At 33.8% G+C, this 23,029-nt stretch overlaps 2 protein-coding genes across 7 annotated transcripts in view; one reads left to right on the top strand and one right to left on the bottom strand.

Moving 5' to 3' along the window:
* Window positions 1-1,132: 1,132 nt before the first annotated feature.
* The window catches only part of LOC105321717 (RAB11-binding protein RELCH homolog), a 41,865-nt gene continuing 19,968 nt past the window's right edge, over window positions 1,133-23,029 (bottom strand). For all 3 annotated transcript variants that reach the window (XM_066078277.1, XM_066078276.1, XM_066078278.1), the window contains 3 exons: window positions 4,022-4,138; window positions 3,576-3,717; window positions 1,133-2,731 (listed from right to left, as the gene is read on the bottom strand). In XM_066078277.1, the coding sequence (XP_065934349.1) occupies window positions 2,614-2,731; window positions 3,576-3,717; window positions 4,022-4,138 (377 nt within the window). In that variant the 3' untranslated portion in view covers window positions 1,133-2,613. The remainder of the gene's footprint in view (window positions 2,732-3,575; window positions 3,718-4,021; window positions 4,139-23,029) is intronic.
* Window positions 5,225-22,534, top strand: LOC105321716 (chemerin-like receptor 2). Of its 4 annotated transcripts, none has more exons than XM_011420136.4 (3): window positions 5,225-5,505; window positions 10,710-10,884; window positions 20,780-22,534. In XM_011420136.4, the coding sequence occupies exons 2-3, from the start codon at window positions 10,716-10,718 to the stop codon at window positions 21,913-21,915; spliced, it is 1,305 nt and encodes a 434-aa protein (XP_011418438.3). In that variant the 5' UTR covers window positions 5,225-5,505; window positions 10,710-10,715; the 3' UTR covers window positions 21,916-22,534. The 4 variants fall into 4 exon arrangements, with proteins under 4 accessions (XP_011418438.3, XP_011418436.3, XP_034339268.2 ...); XM_011420134.4 differs by lacking the exon at window positions 5,225-5,505 and adding an exon at window positions 9,020-9,465; XM_034483377.2 differs by lacking the exon at window positions 5,225-5,505 and adding an exon at window positions 9,897-10,023.

Here is a 23,029-nt window from a genome sequence, read left to right as displayed (position 1 = left end):
CCGCTGATCGAAACGACATTTCGTTTTATTAAAAGGATTTTATGGACTGAATCATGTAACTAACTCCATAGCCGAGTGTATAAAGTGACGGACTTGTTAAAGAAAAAATATGACGGACTTGTGATCCGTACATCCCGAGTTTGAATACCGCAGGGGCTTTTGTTGATACTTGCTGGAATAATTATTTTAGATATTCATTTTTTATCCCCAAACTGCAAATTTTTCACTTATTAACATATGTACAGTTTATTTATCATTAAATCTTTCATTATCAAAAATTTCCTGTTAATTTAAGTGACTTTTTAAAGGTGTGTTATTCCACCTTAAGGGGGGAGGAATGTGACGGTCGAATACCGATGCCAGATAGCTCAGTTGGTAGAGCACTTGACTAGAGATTCAGGGGGCCCTGTCCAGCCATATGAATTCAATGTACTTGTATGATCATTCCTCCTTTCCTATTACCGGTACATTAAATCCTGCCAGGGGAAGAGCCTGGGTGATCTTCTAGGGCGAAGGGAGGAAAGTGACAATCAGACCGTTTTGAATACAGGCACCAGATAGCTCAGTTTGTAGACCACCTGATTAGAGATTCAGGAGGTCTGAGTTCGAATCCCGGTCTATGACATCATTATTTTTCCCACCCCATTACAAGTTAAATCCTTCTCAGTCATGAAGGTACATAAGGTCAGTGCTTTTCTCTAGTTTCCGTTGTGCTAAGTAGATAAGAGTCACTGACTTCCCCTGGATGGGACACCAGTCCTTACCAGGTTAACTCCCAGCATATACCAGTAATCATTTTCAGTTTGATGGACCGAGGCAATGTAGATAAAGTACCTTGTCTATAAGGGCACAACACACAACATTGAGTGACCACAGCAGGGCTTGAACCAGTGACCATTTGGTTACTGGCCTAATGCCACTGAGCCATGTGCTCCACACACTTGTATCATCAATCCCTGTCAACATTTGTAAATTATCCCCCATTGAAAGGGAGCATCTACCAGGTACTTTAAAAGCTGAAAACACCATGTCACTTTTTGTGAAAAGAAAGTTATCATAGATAATAGACACTTATTACTCAAATAATGTTCAGGAAAGCTATGTTGAGCCCTTCACTTAAAAAACAACTTGAGTAAGAAAAAATAGTTTTTAATAAAACTATAATTTTCATATTTCCATAATATCCTATAAAATACAAACAAAACAATAAATTAAGTTATTATCGAACAAAAAAGTGTAAAAATATAAATATCAATCACATGAATAGTTAAGTGATATGTATCATGGAATAAAAACGTTATAAAGCATTCATTACTAGACTAAGTGTACTATACTCATTATGCAAAAAAATAACATAACAAATGGAATAACACATATTTTGGACAGATTTAAATAGCTATCCAAAAATATTCCAAATTACAAAAACATTGCTTGCTAGAAAATAATATTAACTTGATTGGGAAACCAAAAGAACAACATTTTCATATCAGTGAATTAATTATATAGAGAATACATTTAATATTTTTTTCGCATGACAAGGTTTAAAAGCTCTGTAAAAATTACTACGGTAAAAGAAATGATTCAATCTTCACATGGGTACCTAATTTTTGGGGCATCACTTTAAAATCAACTATTTATGTCCCCCGTTTTCTGTTCTGCAGTTAAATACATTTCATATAAACTATAAACAATAAATGTTCATATTTTATACTTATACAGGATTACATTAATTAATAACCCCTGCATACCATAATTAATGCCTTAAAGATGAAGACCTTCACTGGATGCAAAAAAAACTCTAGTACATTGTACATGTACCGGTACTTAATTTCAATAATACAAATATCTTAATCTTAATCTTGATAAAAACAATTTTGGCAACTCTTGAGTAAACTATTAGTAATTCAAAATTGAAAGAAAAAACATGTTTAAATACATCCATGAGTTCTAGAAATTGTCAACATATAATTCCCTTTGTGAAAATGCATCTTTAAGTAATAATTATAATTTGTACGATGTTGAAATATCACATGATTTAGGAATATGTGCAAGTTCTACCATGCACTACAAACTATTTCAAAAAACATGAAAGCTTCAGAAACTGCAATGGTGTCTTTACGAATTCATTTAGTAATCTACAATAGATCTCATGGTCATTGAGAAATGGCCTTTTCTGTTTGTGGATCAATATGGCTGCTGTGTTGTAATCCACTCGCTCAGCTTACTGCGATCTCTCTCAAACAACCATAAAACACAATCAACAGATTTACTTCCATTCATTATCTGCTTCCTAAACATCCCCCGGGACAATGTTCTTCATCTATGCTAACAGACTTCGCATAGATCGTAACTTTAAGTAATGTCGCAGCGAGACACAGCACTCACACCAAACATCCCACCACGTTAGTGCTGCGGGGTTTAAATAATGTTTGGAATGGAAATAAAACAAGCTTGAGTTTGATCTGTTTTCTAGTTAAAAGGTCTTCTTCACACATCTTCAGAACTCAGTGTAATTATATTTGTAGCACCTAGCAGTGGGATGAGAATTTATCTTCATAGTTGACTCTATTTGTTCTAGTTTTGAATGGAGCATTCAAGTTGCTGAACACATTTCTACTTCTTCCGCGTGAAGATGTTGGAGATGTTGGCCTTTGACGTGGTGTCTTTGATTCTGTTCATGACACGAGATTTCACATCCTCTGGACCATGATTTGAAGGCATATTACCAGACCTGCAAAACAAGTTTTGTACAAAAAAGTCCATGTGTAATTAAATGTTCATCAATTTATTTACCAGGAGTAATTCAAATATAACAATATTTCCTTTTCTAATATCATCTTATAATTTAATTCTGCTTGTAACGCTCTTTCTGATTGGCAAAATAATTATTCTATATGGTACATAGAAGGTTGCCAGTTATGTCATAACAAGACTAACATCAAAAACATATCTATCAATCCGCCTTAATATGTTACTTTAAAATTTGGTACAATTTAAAGGTCAAATGACAACAATTTTAAGCAGAAAATTAGATTATAAGAAATGAATTCAATAGCTACGAAATTTATACTTATATAAAATGGGTTGGAACAATATTTACGCTTATTTTACTTCACAGTTATAAAGTGTAAACTGCCCCAACCCATTTTATATTTTTATAAATTGGGTAGCTATTGAATTCATTCCTTAAATAAAATGCCATTATTTAAGATATTATAATTAATTATCAATTCCTTTTCACAATGTTACTTATGTAATCTTTCTGAACTGGTCTCTTTGCCTTCTTCAAACCCATATACTAGATTACCTTGTATTTATTCTTCAAATATTCTTACCTTGACCCTTCTACTTTGGCTTCGTAATACTTGATAATGGAGAACACTGCTCCACCATCCTTTCCTTGACCTTTCTACTTTGTCTTCCTGATAACTGAGGACACTATTTCCTCATCCTTACCTTGAACCTTCTAACCTGGCTTTGTAGTCCTTGATTACTACCTCCTCAAAATCACCTTGACCGTTCTAGTTTGGCATCATTGACCTTAACACTTAAGGATTTGACCTCCTCATCCTTACCTTGAGCCTTCTACTTTGGCTTCGTAGTCCTTGATAATGGAGGACACTACCTCCTCTCTTTCTGGAGCCACAGCAGCCATGTCTTGTTTCAGACAACGTAACCCGGGCAACATGGCCTCTTGCACCAACTGGTCATTAATGACTGGACTAAGGTTAAGGTCAATATATCAAATCCCACCCCAACACTCTTTATATAATAAATTCATAATTAGCAAATACAAATGAGTGCAGTATATGGAGATTTTTTTGCAGGGTGCTCATTTTTCTCAATCAAAAATTTTTCAAATGAAAAATATTGTTAGGTACGATAGAATTCATAAAGAAACTCATTTAGAAATCATAGAAATAAAAATTCCTATTTAGAAACAAAATGTTAAAATATGCAGAAAAAAGTTCAGTAATATAGTAATTAATCATCTGGATTAATGTAAGAGTGTATTGGATACAGCAACAAGAGAGAGCACTGTAGGCCTCAAACAGCTGCAGCGCCACCTCTGTTCTCTTCCTCTCATTCTGCTGGTGGTTGTTGTTCAGAGCAACGAATGCCAGGCGGGGTAGAATCACTGAAATTACAGAGAAAAAATAAAAAATAAGTCAATTAAAACGAGACCGCTGAGCAATAATTTATGGCTGTCTGAGTTTTATGGGAGAACTTCATCAGGTGTAATGAAAATCCACAATTGTATTCTACGCCTCATCAAAAATCAATTCCCATTTCCAGCTTCTGAACTCTACATAATTTTCATCAAACAAGAACTGACAATGTCTCTTGGATGTTCATTTACTTTCCAGAATGTCAGACACACTACCAATTAAACACTGTCTTGTTGCCTGGGAGTTGACAATGTGATAAAGGGAACATAATTGTAAGTGACTGAAATCATTTTTTACTGTAAAAGAGCAACTACAGAACAATTTCATATTCCATGCAGCATTTCTAAACTACCAGGTACATGTGCATTTCATTTGTATTATAAAGAAACACCAACAAATTCATAACACACAGACAGTTAGGTTCTCCAATCCTCAGCCTCAAAGTATTTTTTTCATCATAAAAATGTTATTTATCCTTCAAACTTTATAAATAATGGAAATAAAAAGAAATTTACTGATGGTATCCATGCATTTTACTAAGTTATTGCAATTTTGCCCACGATGGATATAATGTAATAAATATACAAGTTGAGATCAAACTAGAAGAAAAAAGACAGTTGTACAGCTGTATCAGAGGATCAAACCAGTGTGGAGTAGTTCTCTGTGAAACCACTAAGCTTATCAGTTTGTTGAATAACTTAATGTAATTAATATTAACACTACAAAACTAATCAAATTTGTCTATAAAAGGCAGATTTATGGTATGAACAAAAAATTCTGGATAATTTAGAGTTATCGAACGTTTCTGAGGATCGGAGATCATTAATAATAAAAAATTTATTTTGTTTTTAGCAAAACAGAAGACACTGACTTTTCCCTTGAACTCTATCCTTTTATATCCGTATTGAGCAAAACACAAATTTATTTCAGGAAAATCAAATAACATACAGCTGACTTGAGGAGTAATGACAATAGATCCATTAGCACCTGATTCTGTTAGCCAATAAAAAAACACCCATTAAGGTTTAGGCTTGAAAACTCTCTGACAATCTTAATGGAGAGAGAGAGTCACACCAATAAGGCCTATACTTGTAAATTCTTATGGACTGAATAAATCGGTCAGTATTACATTAGAAGATCTTCTTCCACACAAAGCCTTGCTCTTATAATCAAATCAGATGCTGTTATGTGAAGTTCTGGAACATAACTGCCCTTTCCTCGAGACCTTCATCACCAAAGCTTTGGTCCCTACTTCTGCGTAGCCTACAGCAGTGAGGATTTCAGTGGATGTTAGTGTTGTCAACAAGTGGGGAGATACAAACCACTCGTTTAAGAGGTAAGCAGAAAATAAATGTTTTCAAAATGTTTTTTCCTTAAAATTCCATAAAGGCAGCAAGAATTTCTTTTTAGATAAATACAGAATCAATACTGGTAGTTACTCAACAACCAATTTAAATGTTCTTGTAACATTTACACTTGTTACATCTTTAACTGCCATAATACATGCAACTAAATCAATTTAACAGTTCAAGTTGGATTTCTAATTTAATTTCAAATGCAAAGGACTGACAAGATCAATAATCAAGATTGATCTAAATTAATTTGCTTTGATTAAGGAATAAGGGATCATCCTTTGAATATTATGAGGTGATCAAATACAGTTGGGATGATCAAATCCAATAATACCCAAAGGGCTCTATGATAAATTTGATCATGTTTGACTGTTTTAGATCACCTTAATAGAATGATTCCTTATTACTTTTATCTATAAGAGTTTTAGCAATTGTACGATTAATTACTAAAATAATCATTGAAGAAATGGATTGAACTATATGTTACAAAATTGATTTGTAGTGTTATCACACACAAAGACAGTGAAATGTAAATATTTCAATACTGTCATTGAGGATGAATAAACAGTGCAATAACACTGTAGAAGGTTGGGAGTTCAAACCCATTGCCTTGAATTACCCTGTTATTAGTTCTGCTGATGGAATATGTACAGTAAAACTCAGTTATAGTGAAGCCCTAGGGTCCTGTGGTGAATTACTTTTCTATATCTGTACAAGGGCTGTTAAAAAATTACGCAGATTTTTGAATAGGAAAAATATCTGATGACACAAATACAGTAAAACTCGTTTAGTACGAACACGGATATTGCGAATTCACGGATATAGCGAAGTCATCTTGGATCCCCAGCTATGTAAATTTAATGAATTTCTTATACGGTTATAACGAATTACGGATATAACGAAGTAATTTCTTAGGTCCCAGTGACTTCGTTATAACCGAGTTTTGCTGTAAATCAAAAATAAAATCTCACACTTCACCGTTGTAAAAAATATGTGTGTAGTCATATCTGAATGCATTCCATTTCCACTATCTTTATATTGTTATCTATCTTATGCAGTCGTTCAATGTTTATTTTTGTGGTCATTTTTTAATATTAACATTTGCAAATATGTTTCCTTATATGAACCTATAGAATAGCGGAAACGTTCAATACTGTATGAACTCTTTCATGACGTCACAATGATCATAGCACACGCTTATTGTTTGATAGTTGGATCATTGTAAACATAAAATCTCTGTACTAATTGTAACAATTCTGAACAATTTGCCTTTCTCTAATGTAAATATAAGTAATTAAAAGCAATGATAAAAAGTTCACCGGGATATGAACTCGGTTGGTATGTGATCAAAGCCCTTTGGGCTTCACAGGATTTGATTGCGTACCAACCAAGTTCATATCTCGGTGAACTTTTAAACTTGCTGTTTATTTCTTAAAGAGAGCACACATAAGAATTTCAAATGTATTTTTGTTAATACCCAAAATATTACATCAGAGTTGTAAATCCGTAATGTTAGAATAATGATAAGAAACCAGAGAAAATTTTGCTGATATTGAACAAGAATCAGAGTGAATACAATAGATTTAATATATGTTAAATTGCTTTTTATTTTGCAAATCATATCTATTGTGCTCAGTACATACATATTACAGCACTATATGTCATAAAAAATGAATGCAGCATTAGAAATATTATCAAAGTCTACTCTAGTCATGAACAAATTTGTTTCTGTAAAATGTCATTACTTTTTGATGTCTGTAAGAATAGATAGTAGTTGTGTCCACGTAATTTTGGAACGGTCCATGTTTTTTCCTAAAACAAGTCTATAACACTGAGTAAGGCCAATTTGCAATATACATAATTTTGTGTGGAGTACGCCCAACAAAACTTTCCTATATCCAAGATTTTACTTTATTCACGTTAAACTACGTTAAGTTTTAAGGTTCTGTAAAAGGGACGTAAACAGAGTTTATACATCATACCCTTACAGCTGAACAGGGCACTGTCAAACAGGTATATAAACATTTTTGTATCACCGGATTACTCACCTGATATCTGTAGCCAAGTGAAGCATTCCTTTCAAGGGCTTAGATTTTGTGCATTTATTTCTAAATGTTTTATGTGCATTTAAAGTATTGACTTGTTTATTTGATGTAAGTATTGTCCTGGATTGAAAAAAGTGTGTAAAAATTTATAATTTCAATGTGAGCAAGTAACTTAGCGATGCAAGACACAAGACATGGCATCCACACAGGTGAGACCTCTACAGCCAAATGGCTTGATAAACTAAAACTAGGTACCACAAGCTCTTATACTTTGGAAAGATGACATGTGTTTAAGTGGTGCTGAATAAAGTCTAGAGGGAGACACTAAATTGGTTATTCTGCCTAGACATTTTGATCAGAGACAAGCCAATGAAACAATGATAGCTACGATTTCATCAGCCAAAAAGGGTCCATCACAGATGAGGGCAACATTGATCAAGAACCCTCATCTACAGAAGAAAGAGAGCTATTTCCTGGTTAAATAAGATTTCGGATTAAACCCACAAACCAACAATGAGGAATGCGGATCCCAATTACGATCTGCCAGGGCGAGAAATTAAAGAAAGAAAGCAATCTAATATGTTTCTGCTAAATTGAGAAACTGAACCAGACAGATATCAATATATGTACACAAAAAATAAAGCTCAGTTCCTCAGCTAAAATAGACGTATAGTTCTTACATTGATTGCTTGTCCATATATAATTATGTCCCTTCCACAAAAAGTCTTCTGAGAAACTTAAAGACTAAAATTTGTAGTAACCCTATGAGAGATAATTATTAACTCTCTCAAAATTATTTTAAAAATTGTGAAAAACCATCTTATCATAATGTACCGGTAATCATAAACATCTTAAAGTGAGGGGGGGGGGGGGGGGGGGGGGGGCGCTGAGGTCTACAGTATTAAATAAATATGGTAACTTTACAACATAATTTTTATATTAAGTCTGAATTTTCCAGATGGGGGTCTTAGGACCCCCCGCCTCTAGATCTGAGGAACTGAAGTTGCTTTCTTTATATAAAATGTCAGTATATTATTGACTTCCATGTAATTTTTCAACAACAGCAAACTAGTCGTAGCATTTTTCATATTCCAAACTACAAGCTTCTGCCCTCTTTTATCCTGCCATTAATGATGAAGCAATCAACACGCAAGCATGGCTTGCCTCCATCTATTTCATTACAGATTAAGTAAAAATCATTATATTGTGGATTATCACTGGTACTTAGGCATCATTGGACACTGACTAATACGTGCCTCTGTCCAACACTTCTCACTTAGCTTAGACAGGTCATTCAATGTAAACTTGCAGATACGTTCAGGTAGGTAGAGTACATTATTCTTTACTTTGACCTGTGCTTTTTCTTATCTAACAAAATGGTTGCAATGAATAATTTACTTGAGCTGACACACATGTATTCTAAAATGAGTGACAAACTTTTGCAAGATATGATACTGGTAATTATGATCTCATAAGTTAATAATAATGCTGGGAACTTGTTTTCGTATAACGTTATTGATACAAATGGAAAACGCTCCTCTGGTGCATTTCAGCAAACGTGACAAGATCAGTTATGCCTATTTAATATCCTATGGGAATATTAATTTTTCGTCCCTGAATTTTCACATAAATTGATAATTTTTGTCTCCGTCTTGCAAAAAGCTTTTTATTTCTTTTCTACTGCAACAGTTGGTGTCTGTATCTGCACACTTTGATGTCAATTCATCAGTTGACTATATAAGCTCTGAAGAATCAATGAATTTTGGGACTAAAGGAACACTGTGTGATACAAGACCAGTAACTGTGAATTGAGGCCTTCACAGTTTTGATGAGGGTTTATATTAAGTGAAAACATTTATTTACAAGGACAGGATTCGGGTCAATATTGCTGCTGTTAAGGTAGAGTATGCTCAGCAATAAATGAAATGATTCATAGTAACAAATAACTCGTACTTACAAGTTCCTTATTTTTGTTTCATATTAAAACTGTTTATTTGCAAAATGTACTGCATAATTTTCATAATCAATTTTTGAAAGAAAATTTACTTTTAAAGTTAAGAAAGGTTACAATCTGGTTAGGTAATCAATCATGAACATGAAAATTGGCCACCATGAATTTAAAGGATTTCATAGTATTTAGGATATTTAAATAGTGCATGATCATATTAGGGATTGACTTTATCTACAAAAACCCGAATTAGATCTATCCCCAGCAAGCTGTTACAGTATCTCTGTCCGAGAGAATGTTGTCAATATCACAAGTCAATACATTAATCTAATCATACGAAAGTTGTTCACTACATATGGTACCTAGATGTGTTATTCTGAAAAAAAAACAACATTAATTTGTTCCTATTAGCGATAATAACTGAAAAACTTATGCCAATATCAAATATTGGTTAATAAATATTACCTGGTACAATTAACTTGGAGAGGGAGGGCATTACCAAGACATGGGTAAGCAGAGAGAGTCAGAAATAGATGTACGCTATTTATAACTTTTTGTGGTGAAAACGTAATGAATGACAGGATGTTTCACCAATCTGACACAGTTTGTATGAAATTAAAAAATGTGCTTGCTCTTTGACATAGAACATATTTTTTGAAAATTTATTAATTTTATAAAGTTTAAAAAATGTCATATTCTTGGTTGGAAAATTTTGAGGCTTGGTGACCAAAATTTTTACAAAACACAAAGAAAGATAACTCAAAAATGGAAAGCGTTACAGAAAAAGATTATTTGAAAAATTGATTATCAGTACATACTTAACATATTGTGTTGAAAAATATCTTAAGTTAATAGGTTCTTGATGTTTAGCATTTTGTATTACTCAGCTGTTTATAGTGATCATGTTTATAGACATTTGACGTAGAGGTTTAAACCTTAAAACCACATAGAGAATTGTTACTGATGGAACTTTTAGTATCAATTTAATTGCATAATAAATATAAAATGGCTCTTGCTTAATCAGATATCTTCATTTGAATTACGGTACCTTTAAACTGTTAATATATAGCTATAGCCATTTTGCTACAGTACAATTATAATCAACTTCTTTTTTTTTTTAAAGACAACTTTGAATATTTCTTAATTTCTGAGATTCACTGACAAATTAATTCTTCTTTTTACTTTTTTTACGTAGGTAACCATGACCATCTTTTGGAAGGACATTAACCTGATTTTGAACCCTGACCCTGAGTTGACCCGATTACCCCCTGTGGTAATCCCACAATGCCAAAAGGATCTGTTCAAAAGGACCTGTGAAAAAGTCTGGGCTGAACAAGTCATATTACCTTGGCTACAAAAAAAAATGCAAGGTACTGGTATAACTCAAATCAACTTCTATCACGTCTTCTCAAGCTTTCCGAAATGAATGAAAAACCCATCTTAATCAGTTAATTGGTCATCATTTTAAGAACAGCCCATTTTATAAGCATTGAAATAGATATGTGAAACACATCTAATATGTCGAGAACTGGATTCATTGCATGAAATGATAATACATGTACCAAAGTACAGGAGATCACAGGCTCATGCCTATGGGTATATACCATATAGATATATACCGGAAGGCAGTACTGTAAAATGCTTTGACTGTCTTAATCATTTGGTACAAACATTTCTTGTAACATCCGGTAGGGTTATTAATTAGCGTTGTCTTCAACAAGAGCATTTCAAAATGATCAATTCTGACTGAGTATTAAGACCATGTCCCAGTCCTTGTAAAATATATTGCCTTTTTCTGAGACAAAAATGTTTTGTGAATTACTTATAGAATCTCCTGTAAAATAGTAAAAAAATTATTATTAAAGTAATTGGTATGGTGTTATATAGTCCTGAAGCAAAAGGGTAGGAACAAATATGTACACTTTTATATGTACCCGGTACATGTACTAATCTATATGTAAACACTTTATTTGCCAGAGAATTCAATGTGTTTCAAGAAAGACAACTCTTGTAGTCTTATCTATACCAATTAATTCAAAGATTGCAAATCAGCTATGAAAAATTTTGATTAATTTTCTTGTAATGATAAAATAAAGTAATAAGCCTTGATAAACCAAATTGTTCCATCTAATTACAGTAAAACACGCTTAAAACAAAGTGCCAGGGATGGGCGATTTTGCTTCATCATATGCGTATTTGGTTATGTCCGTCAAGCTTACAACATGTAACAAAGTCACGGGGAATAAAAATCAATTCGCTTTAAGAGCAATTCATTATAACTGTATTCGCTACAACCATGCTTAACTGTATTGAATCCAATGTGATATACATGTATGAGAGTATTTACATCATTTCATAAATCTGTTGTTTCTTTGATTTATCTTGAAATTAAAGCACCTGACTGATGTAGTGGTTACGGAGATAATGAATTATAAAACTTATGAAAATGAAGTGTACTTGTGGATACAGCCAAATATGTCAATCTATCTTTGTCTAAGGAAAAAACTCAGATACAACAAAGCTTGTGAATTCATCATTATCTTCAACATAATTACACCCATCTGTTGAGGAAAGAGCTCTTCTCCTTCCCTTTTTGTATCAAAACACATTCAATACAATAAATATCAAAGTCGTCTTTGGTGTAGGTATGATAATGTTGAGATAGGTTTTTTTTTCAAATTGGCTATAAAAAAACTGGATATTATTTGGTAGATAAAGGGTTATTAAATAATTGGCTAAGCCTTAGCCAGCTTTAACTCCATTTGGAACAGTTTAAGCTTTTTATACAAAACAATCCCAAAAAATTACAATAATATTTTTTCCAAAAAATTGTGTCTTTTGTATTAATTTCTAAAAAATTTTGCTTCAGTTTAGTATCATAACAATATCCTTTAATCTTATTTCGTTGTGGACAAAATAGTTGGAGGCAAAATTTCATCGCTATGAATTGGCATGTATTATTTCTAACATAACTTTATAATGCATGTAACAGAGAATAATTAAAATGTTAAAGTAATTGATAATCTTACCTTAAAGAAATTCAATTAATGTTAACTTTACTCAATACCAGGGATTTGAGATTTTTTAATTTAGTTCAAAATTGGATTATGTTTCTTTATACTGACCCAAAAAAAAATTGCTTTGGGCCATAATTTTGCTATTATACTGTATAACTGAACTCTTCTGTGGAATAGTTCCAGTGTAAAATCATTCAATTGCAAAAAATGCTATTTATATTAATCTGAGAGTTAAATTGTTGATTCAGAAATTAAAAGAAATAAGTTGTATCTATTGTGATTTTGAATGAAATGTTGCACCAGCAGAAAAATTTGTAACACAAATATGCAAACTCTTTGAAGTCAATCAGTACAAAGTTACATTTATCTTCTTTCACAAAGGGTTGAATATGGATGATTAGAAGTTGTCTCAACCCTACATTTGAAACCATATGAGTGCTTTGTTGGAGCAAGTTGCACTTACATACAAATCTGATTACTCTGTCTCAAAAAACCCCTAAAACAATTTGATTAAGACATTCAATTGTCTTTCATTCTGTTCTGCCATCAATATCAACATCTTGGTGTTATTTCAAATGAGGCAGTCATCTCATCTGGCAAAACATTAGCCATGGTTCACTTAGTCCTTTAGCTAAGATTTACGGAGAGAGAGAGAGAGAAAGAGAGAGTCCAATAGTATACAATTATTTAAAGCTTGAGCAGTCAATAGACCCGAATATTTTTCCCGAGTTGCAGGGAACAGCTCAATATGATCTATTGCCCGAGGCAGTTACCCGGTATATTATATTACGCGATTACTTAATTCAGCAATCCTGCTGTTTTGTTTCAAATTGCGAGAATATAAAATCGTGAATGTGGAAGTTTTATCTTTATTTCTTATGGTTCTCAACCCATACAAAATAAAGGCGAGATTTTAAAATCAGCGAAGGGTGCTCCTCAAGATTTTACACAGATATTAATTCCTTGCATTTAATTAGGAATCTACAGTATGAGTTGCATGGAGGCTCTGTTGACCACTACAAACAGTGTTTGTATTCTAGAGCAGGCTGGGGCACGAAAATTTACTGTAATAAGGCCAATTTTTTGTGTGGATGACAAAAATATATCAGCAGTTTTTTAATTTTACCTAATGCAATATATAACTCCAGTTTTCTTAAACTTACCATTTTCAAATTCTGAGAAAATACATTCAATTACTGTCAAAGCAGGTTAAAGTTTTATAAGAATATGTCAGAGATCTGTATATCCCTTATATTAAAATAACTGAAACTGGACAAAGAATGCTAGAAGCAGAACCAGCATTGCTCATATTGGTCTAACAATAAAAAGTCATTTGAAAATTAACCCCCTTGGCAGTTTCACTACTTTGATACAAAAAATAGAAAAAGGTTAAGCACTCCATTGCCTGCAATTAATTATAGAAAAAGGAAACAATGACATGGAAATATTAAAATCAGAACCCATTTCATTGACTTCCTGAAATATGGAGAGGTAATTGCATAAATAACACTAAAATGTGACCTTGTAACTCTCAGTTCATTCCTTAGCAACCTGAATATGGAGAGTTAATTACATAAATAACACTAAAGTGTGATCTTGTAACTCTCAGTTCATTACTTAGAAATCAAAAGGAGGTATAAATGGACCCACTTCACAGGTCAGCAATCATTGCCTCTGTATCTCTGTGTTTGTAATGACACCCGAGAGAGAAACAGGAGAGAGAGACCGGCGATCATAGTCAACACCCACACACAATGACAGAAACCACTGCGACCAATAGCTGACAGTCAGAACTGCCACATTAGACTGAGAGCTGAGCCTAATATTACCATTAAAATGAAATAGATAGCTAAATATCTTCACACAAGTGTCTAACACATTCTGTCTCATAAGGGATCTGTTATACATCCGTGCATTTATCTTGGAGGCTGTCTCTAGAGATTTCCTGAATAATACCCTTAAAATTCAGAATCCCTGAGTTGTCATACACCAAAGAAATTAGTTCTCTAGAATCAAGGCCATGTCTCTAGTTACAAGGACTGGTACTTGTTTATTCAAAGAAAGAAATACTTTGTTAATTTCATGTCAATTCTAAGATTAATATCAATAGTTAAAACACGGCATCTGCTAGATAATTAGATTATGCTACACCATGACTGTTTGATCATAACTATCACTCCTCTAATATGCATAATAAAATGCTGCACTGAGCTTTCAAATCCATTGTTTGAACATGAGGTCAAGGTCATAAGGAATGTTTTTTAAAACTACCAACAACACACACATGTATGTTCCAGGTTTGCATTAATTTAATTAACAATATCTTTAATGAACATATAGCCTCTAAGAGACAGTGCCCCAAGTACAAAATAAGGAAAAGTCATGTCAAGGTCATAAGAAAGGTAAAACATGTTAAGGGACACAAATTTGTATCTTGATTTGTATCTTGATCCAACAAAATAAACTTTTAAGCAACTATATATGAAAAATTTGTGACACAAAAACCCTGGTATATGGTAAAAGGAGGTATTTTGATAAGGCCTGCAGACAGACCATTCAAAGGCTGTAAGTATGATTTGACTGCTCCAAAACTATATAACCCTGAAACTTTCCATGTTAATCACACAATCCAGTTAACTCATTCAACAATCAATAGCCAGGAGAAGATTGTCCTCTTGAGAGATATAAACTGAACTATTAATCTACCATATTCAGCAAAGCTAGCTTCCACATTTATTCATCAACTTTATTCCTTGGGCTTTAACAAGGACTCTGTGAACTTTGAGGCAACAGCCTCACTGCACCAGCCAGCTGACCTGCCAAGATGACAAGGTTTCCTGAATATAATCCATTTCTGAGACCAAGAACCATGTCTGAACTTGGCAGTGACTGCACTGCCCCCTAGAGGAATTAAAGACTCATGGTTCTCCCCTTTCTCTTTGCCAATGCTGTGACAATAAGCAATTAACAAGACAAATAGAACATGTCATTGAATGGCTAACGAAGGAGTTAGTGAAATTGAATGTCTAATGTAAGAAATCAGTGAAATTGTATGCCTAATGTAAGAAGTTAGTGAATTGTATGTCTAATGTAAGATATCAGTGAAGTAAGAAGTTAGTGAAATTGTATGTCTTATGTAAGAAATTAGTGAAATTGCATGACTTATATAAGAAATAATTAACAATACATGCAACATTTCTCGTCTGAAACTAAAGGACCAATACATGAAATTCTAAAAATGATTACAAATACCCAACAGTCAACAAATGTACTTTGTTGTATGTTATTTGTTATATTCATTCACTTAGATTAGTATATAATACAGAAATATGAACCTATTATAAAAGTTAATAATTTTTTTTTCATCTTATGGAAGCAAACATTATCTGACATGAAATAAGAAGTTTTCTTTATGGGACTTGACATTCAATATCATTAAGACACCAAGTCATTAAGATTAATGTGGAAACTAATGAAATTAAAAAAAAAAACCAAGAAAAAAAATTCAAAAGCCTGAAATAAAAACAAAAAAACCCCTGAACAATCCTTGTATGGAAGGCGAGTCTTGTTCAACTCAAAGGAACTCCCAGTCTAATTTGTATCCCAATATGACAGATCCTCATCAGTTTGGTTAGCTATAGATGTATCTCCATCCTAATTGCCTATTATAGACCTGACAAAAGCACATGACAACTTCAGCTCTGTTCAACAGAGTCTAAGAAACTTCTGAATTTACCTCCAGAAATTATTGTTATCATGTATTACAATTGACAGCTTGTCAGTTTCTTATTATTTTCCTTCAGAAACATGTGGTCCAAGAGAGTCAAACACCAAACGATTCCATTTATGGTTAGAAAAAAACTCTAAATGTTATAAGTATTAAGGAAATAAGATTTCCTTGGATAATTTACCTATAAAAAAACAATAAAACTTTTTGAGTACATGTATTTAGAATTTTTTAATAGTACCCTGGTTATTTGATAATTGAATAACAATTTAAAATTTTGAGAATTAAGATCTCAATACCTAGTACCTTGATTAATCAATGATTAGGACATTCCAGTGTCTGTATTACTACCGATCAGGATCACAAAACCTGGCAACTAAAAGTACAAGTAATATCTGACAGCAGGTAATTAATCCTACTTAACCAATATCCTGTGTGCAATTTTTCACCCTTCAGAAAACAAAAGAGCGTAAAAAAAATTCAATTTGATCGCAACAAATTGAACCGAAACTCGCTGCAAAAAAATGTACTATAACTTGGAAGTTAATTCTTAGAGTGCAAATACTTGTGGCTGCAGCAGTAATTAAACTCTCTGATAGAAACTGCAAGGCCCATCATCAAAAGTGACCCCCACAGATCGTTGATAGATATAGTAGATGTATATATGCAGGTCACTGGGAAGTGACTGCCTTCCCTGGTTTTTCATTAACATTGGAATTCCATAAGCGCCTGTCAAACATTGAGATCGTTCAACCTCTGTATACACCGAGTCGAGCCGCTGCCTCTGTATAAAAGCAGGCTGTGCAGTGGGAGGAAGGAGCCTGGCTTCCATGAGAGGGGAAGGCTGGTGTGTAGGAAGAAGCTAAACTTAAACATGCCAAATTATTATCCATAATAATTCTGGGATTTATTGACACCTGGTTAGAAAATGAAGGTCAAGTTGTTGTAGATTCGGTTTTACAATGGACTATCCCAAAATTTATTATCAAGGTTAGTTTTTTTTCAATATGATCAACTGGTATTTAGCTTAATAAGGAATTACAATTGGGGAATTTTCATGGTCAGATACATATAATTATCTCATAAATGCCTCACTATATCTTATCAGGGAAAACATTGCCCACATTTTAAAATGTTTTAATCTACTTTTAAGTGCCACATTTTCAGTTATTACAAACATTTTTGAAAACTTCATATTAAAGAATGGAGATCAAATGAAAATTGAATATTCATCAACTGATCTCAGCATCATTTCATTCAAGTATTCTAACTATCACAAACAAGTTAAATTCAAAATTGATGTTTAGAATATGATGGAATACCTTTCCTACATGACTGCAACTTTTAAATGAAATCAAAATAAATTAGAATAGAACAGTGTTTTTCATAGAAATTTTGATCTTTTTTATTTATACAGTTGACTTTTATTTCATTACTTTAATAGATTATATCTATCATTAAATTGACAGAAATATTTTTATTTTTTCACAAGTTTAAGAATATATGAAAATTTTTCACAATTTATTTTCTTGAACTTTGATTACCAGCTCTTTTACTTGAGGTACTAATAACAAATTTAAAATGGAATTAATTCAAATACTTCAGTTATTGTGTCCATATGACCTTGACTTTGGCCTTTTCTTGAAAAATTGTCTCCCTTTGTTGATTAAACTAAATCTTCGTAGTAAAGTTTATTTCAAAATAAGATTTTACTTTAAAATATACATGTAATAGATCTTTTCCAAAAACCTTGGAAATTTTTGCAAAAATTTTTTGCTATAACCTTTCACATCTAACTTTCCAATCAGAATTTTTTGGCTTTGCACGAGCAAACGCATATGTTCCACAAGCTCTCACATCCATTGCATGCATTTTTGTGTCCCATCAAGTCTCTTTAAACAAGAGATGTTTGTGAAACACTTATGCCCCCCTCCCTGGGAAACATCCACAAAGAAAATGAACGTAAACTGCAAAAATTTGGAATTTTTTAAGTCCAAAGGGCATAACTCTGTCGAAAATGGCTCGATCATTCCCAATATCGAACTTGACCTAGATATTATCAGGATAAACCTCTACACCAAATTTCATTTCAATATGTTCATCTCCTGCGAAGAAAATGAGCGGAAACTGCAAATAACTAGAATTTTTACGTCTAAGAGCCGCCTGTCGAAAATGGCTCGATCGTACCCTTGACTAGACTAGATATTATCATATCTTCTTCGAAGGGGGGCATTAAAAGTGGACACTATTTTTAATGCACACTATTCAGATGTAACTGAATGCAATCTAAATTATTGCAGTGCTACACACCAACATTAATACAAACGTTTTATGTTTTGTGTACTTGCAAAAGAGATGCATGATTTATAAAGAACGCAAGATAAATCTCATCTGTTTATGTGTGTTGTGTGACCATGAGACTGTTGCTCAACATGTCTCATGTAATTTTGCAACATTTACCATCATTGCAAGATTTATCGGTTTCAGTTTCCATGCTTTCCCACTAGTACAGTATATACTGGATACAGGGTTATTTTTGCCACGTGATATTTTTGCTTCTACTTATGATTTTGCCTTGTCTTGAATTCGCCCAATCAATTTTGTGGTAAAAAAGAGTCTGAGATAATGTGAGACATTGGAATTCGCCAATTCTTACTCCGCTAACTGACAAAAAGAGCGAAATGAGCAAAAAAAAAAATAGGGCAATTAGTACCCTTATACAGTGTACACTGTATAAGCATATCTGTTTCAGGCCACAAATTACCTCGATTTTGGCTGTTGCTTTTGTCATCTTCTTGGGTGGTATATTCTCTTGTGTCGAAAACGGGTGGTATATATTCCCCCTCTGACTCTTATGAGCATTTGTATGATGAAACGCATGATGGGACATCATCTGGTCTATCGTGCGATTCTATCACATTATCTTACAACACTCACTTTCATTGTACAAAAGTCACATATAGGCACAAAATTCAATGCGTTTACATAGCACAATGGTCACTCTTAATCATGCGAGTTTCGTAAGAGTACTTTTTCAAAATACTCATACAACATCAGATGTTTTAAATCTACCTCCTTTAAGTGATGCTGTCTAAGTTATAGATTTGTTTTTGCAATCAAAAATTATTGAGGTAATTTGGTTTTGTGCATTGATATTACAATCCTTGTTTTGATCTAAATACTTGTCATGAATAGGGAGAATTCTAACCTTAATTTCTAACACAGGGTGCAAAGGGTAAAGATTGAGTTATAAGAATAGTCTTATCATAAAAATAAAAACCACATTTATATATTAGTTATAAAATTTGTTCCAGATGAAGAAATATTAAATTGCATTATCACTGTAAAAGCAACAGCCTCTATTTCAAACACAGTAGTTCCTAGTTTGATCACCAATTAACATCATTTAAAAGAAGCCCTTATTAAACACAACTTGCCATGATCAATAAAATATTACCCATGCAAAAATAAATGATGGTAGTTAATTCACTCATCATCCCTGAATGAAGGAATAAAATGATTATTGTAAGCTATAAAGGCAGATGTCTATTAGATTGCACTATCAGAACAGATAAAAAAAAACCCCTTATAAGATGCTGAGAATAAAAACCAAAAGGACATTAATGTTAGGAAATTCATATTGAACAAACTATAAAAAAACCACACAGAGGTTAATATTTTGAAAGTCACAGAATCCGGTCGACCAAACTGATGAAGGAGGCCCAGTCTTTGCCGATAGAAACGCTAGATAAATCGCCAGACCATGGTTCTGACGTACGACAGGCTTACCTAAGCCTGGAGCTGAAATATCAAAGACTGCACAAATCTAATAACAGCAGGAGTAGATGAGGCCTGCTATGAAATTGTGATTCTGTGATATTTCACATCTAATGCAGCATGAAGTGACAAGGGGGATAACTGGTGCCCTGACAGCTCCGTAGCCGGGTCCGGCTATCTTGACTCATCTATCCGACAATAATCTGGTCCCTTGCATCATAAATAATCCCGTCTGTCGCGCTCACTTGGTCCCATCTGGGAGCTTATATCAGTCCCGATTATGGCCATGTATATCCATATTGATTTTAATGGCCCGAGTTTTCAGCGGTTCTGGTTTTTTAAGTCAACTGAATCCTGAATTAGAAACCCTGTACAAGATTATACCAATTTTATGGATTCTTGTGCGAGTCTTGTCACACAGTTTGACAAATAAAAGTATCAATTTGAGAGATACTGCTTAACCACTCTTTGAAAATTTTACATGATAATGTGCAAACACTTCTGGAAAGTCAATTCCTACAGGGAAAACACCAATAAAACTTCCTCTGAGAAAAGACTCTTTGCAAACTTTTGCAGAGCATAAATTCTGCCAAGTAACCAAAATAAATATGCCTTTTTGCAACAATGCAATAGAAAAAAAGTTCAAAAGTATAAGAAAACAATGCATTTTGATTGAAAATGGATAATCTGTTCCATAAATAAATACAATATTTATACACAAGCTTAATCTTTTTTTCTCTCCAGATAATAAGACTTATGGTCTGGACCTGTCAGACTCCTACCCAATCGACGGATATCCTTCCTTGGAGGGCGGGATATACGACGTTGAGGCGGCGGTTGAGACCTTTGTCTATCCCGTGTTCCTGTTCTGTGGTACGGTACTTACACTTCCCCTTGTCGTCCTCCTGTACCGCTGTAGTTACGCCGTCTGGTCCAGCTGTTTCTTCCTTGCGGTCACGCTGATCCTGGACATGGTCTTGCTATGTGTGTACTGCGGAAACGATTGGTATATCCGTATTTATAAGAGGAATCTCAGCAATGATATTATCTCAATCTCCAATGCCTCCTGTAAGGTCTACTCCTTTCTGAGTAGTTTCGTGCAGTATCTGTCACCCTGGGTTATGGTTGTGATCACTGTAGATGTGTTCATTTCCATGAACCACCCCAATCGTATCTACTGGATGTGTACCCGCGAGAGAGCCAAGGCCACACTGCTGCTCATTGTGGTCCTTCTCACATTCATCAACCTCCATTTTTTCTGGACTGTTGGCCTGACCGAGGAAAACATAGACTTTTTCCAAGTCAACCGTCTGTGTCATCTCACCTATCAAGACATGACCATGGAGGTGTTCACACAGAAAGTCCAACCTTACATTGACTTTTTGTTTAAACACCTCATCCCTTTTCTAGTGACATCTGTCTTTCTCTGCCTCATCCTCTCCTCAACATGCAGAAATCGCCTGCAGAAATTTGACATTCAACACCTCAAGAACTATTTTCTGGAGGTGGAGGCTTTATTTGAGATGCGCCTACTGGCCCTGATTTTAAGCATTTGGTTTGCCATAATTTACATGTTTCAATCTTTGTATGAAGTTCTCCGTCTCATGTTTCAAGGGAGTGAAACAATAGATTACATCGCCATGAAGAAAGTGGATGTGACATTGAAGCTGCTCTTCTACTCCTTTTTGAGCTGTAAATGTCTGCTGTTCTACATCTTAAGTGCTAAAACCAGGAGGTATATGATGGGAGGTGCGATTACTGTGAACCGAGCTTTGACAAAACGCTCACAGGAATACAAACTGGCACAGCAATCACAGAACCTTATCCAGGAATCCAACGATAATGAAGACTCTGGAGTCAAACTATCCACTGAGGTCTAGGATAGGATACAGCTTGGATACAGGATTGCTTGAACACAGATAACAGAAAGGATTGCTAGGATACTGGATTGCTAGGATATTCTTAAGAGAAAGGACTTTAGGATACTGCTAACAGTAAGGATTGTCAAGACAGTGAGGAGGGAATCTGAATCAGCTAAAGGATAGCTAAACTACCCAACTTAAGAAATGAGAAATTTATCAACAGACCTTAGTGTTAATGAAGCATTCAAAAAGCATTGTGAAGCAGAAAGCAGCATGCCCTTTCTGACACCGATGGTAACGCTGAAGAAATGTGCAGCAATACCTATCTCTTTAGGTTTGGAGTGAAAAAGTAAACTATCTTCTGGAAAAATTTGAAGTAATCTTATGAGAAAATGTAAAAGTGATACAAATGAACAGCTTAATATATCTAAAACAGCATTAATAATCCTACCTGGGTAGTTTTGACAGCATAATGATGTATAATATGTCACTGACAGTCGAATGACAATGACTACACAAAGGCCTTTTAATGTACAGTGTATCAATCTTTGAGTTGATTAATAACTATTGACTATATGTATGGATTGTATAACATATACCATGTAAACATAGAAAACTATAGTTGAATAACTTTGAATGTCTTATTTTTTTCTCATTCTGTCAACATATTTTCTCATCAACCAGTACTTGGTGAATGAGTTATAACTTGGGCACTAGCATCTGATAGACTGTCATGAATGCAAATCTTCCAGCCAGACAAATAATGGTAAGCCTTCCGGAAATGGTGGATTATTCCTGTTTGACTAATGATTTGTTCTCAGCATGCATACTTTGATTTATACTGGTAATAGGGAAACATATGAGATACAGAGATACACAACTGGGGGTATACGGTATTTATTCATTGTTAATTTATTTATTCTTTGATAATTAAGGATTCATTCAGATTAGTTAGATGTTTATGGATTCATACTACATTAACTGCAAGATGAAACAATGATAGAAGAAATCTCCAAACTGACAACAACAAAACTGAGGAGTCAAAATGATAATTCATTAAGACGTAATTCATCTATTGCTCTAACTTCCACATCTCTTACTCCCAACATCTTGATTTGTAAAAATGACATTT

This window comes from Magallana gigas, chromosome 3 (genome assembly GCF_963853765.1).
Source record: "Magallana gigas chromosome 3, xbMagGiga1.1, whole genome shotgun sequence".
NCBI lineage: Eukaryota > Metazoa > Mollusca > Bivalvia > Ostreida > Ostreidae > Magallana > Magallana gigas.
Note: the sequence above shows the minus strand (reverse complement) of the source record. Positions and strands in the feature narration are given on the sequence as shown.

Excerpts from the sequence above, each read along its gene's own strand:
- LOC105321716 (XM_011420136.4), top strand. The coding sequence starts at position 10,716 with ATGACCATCTTTTGGAAGGACATTAACCTGATTTTGAACCCTGACCCT. Across the intron at positions 10,885-20,779 it reads GCTACAAAAAAAAATGCAAG|ATAATAAGACTTATGGTCTG; the intron begins GTACTGGTATAA and ends TTTTCTCTCCAG.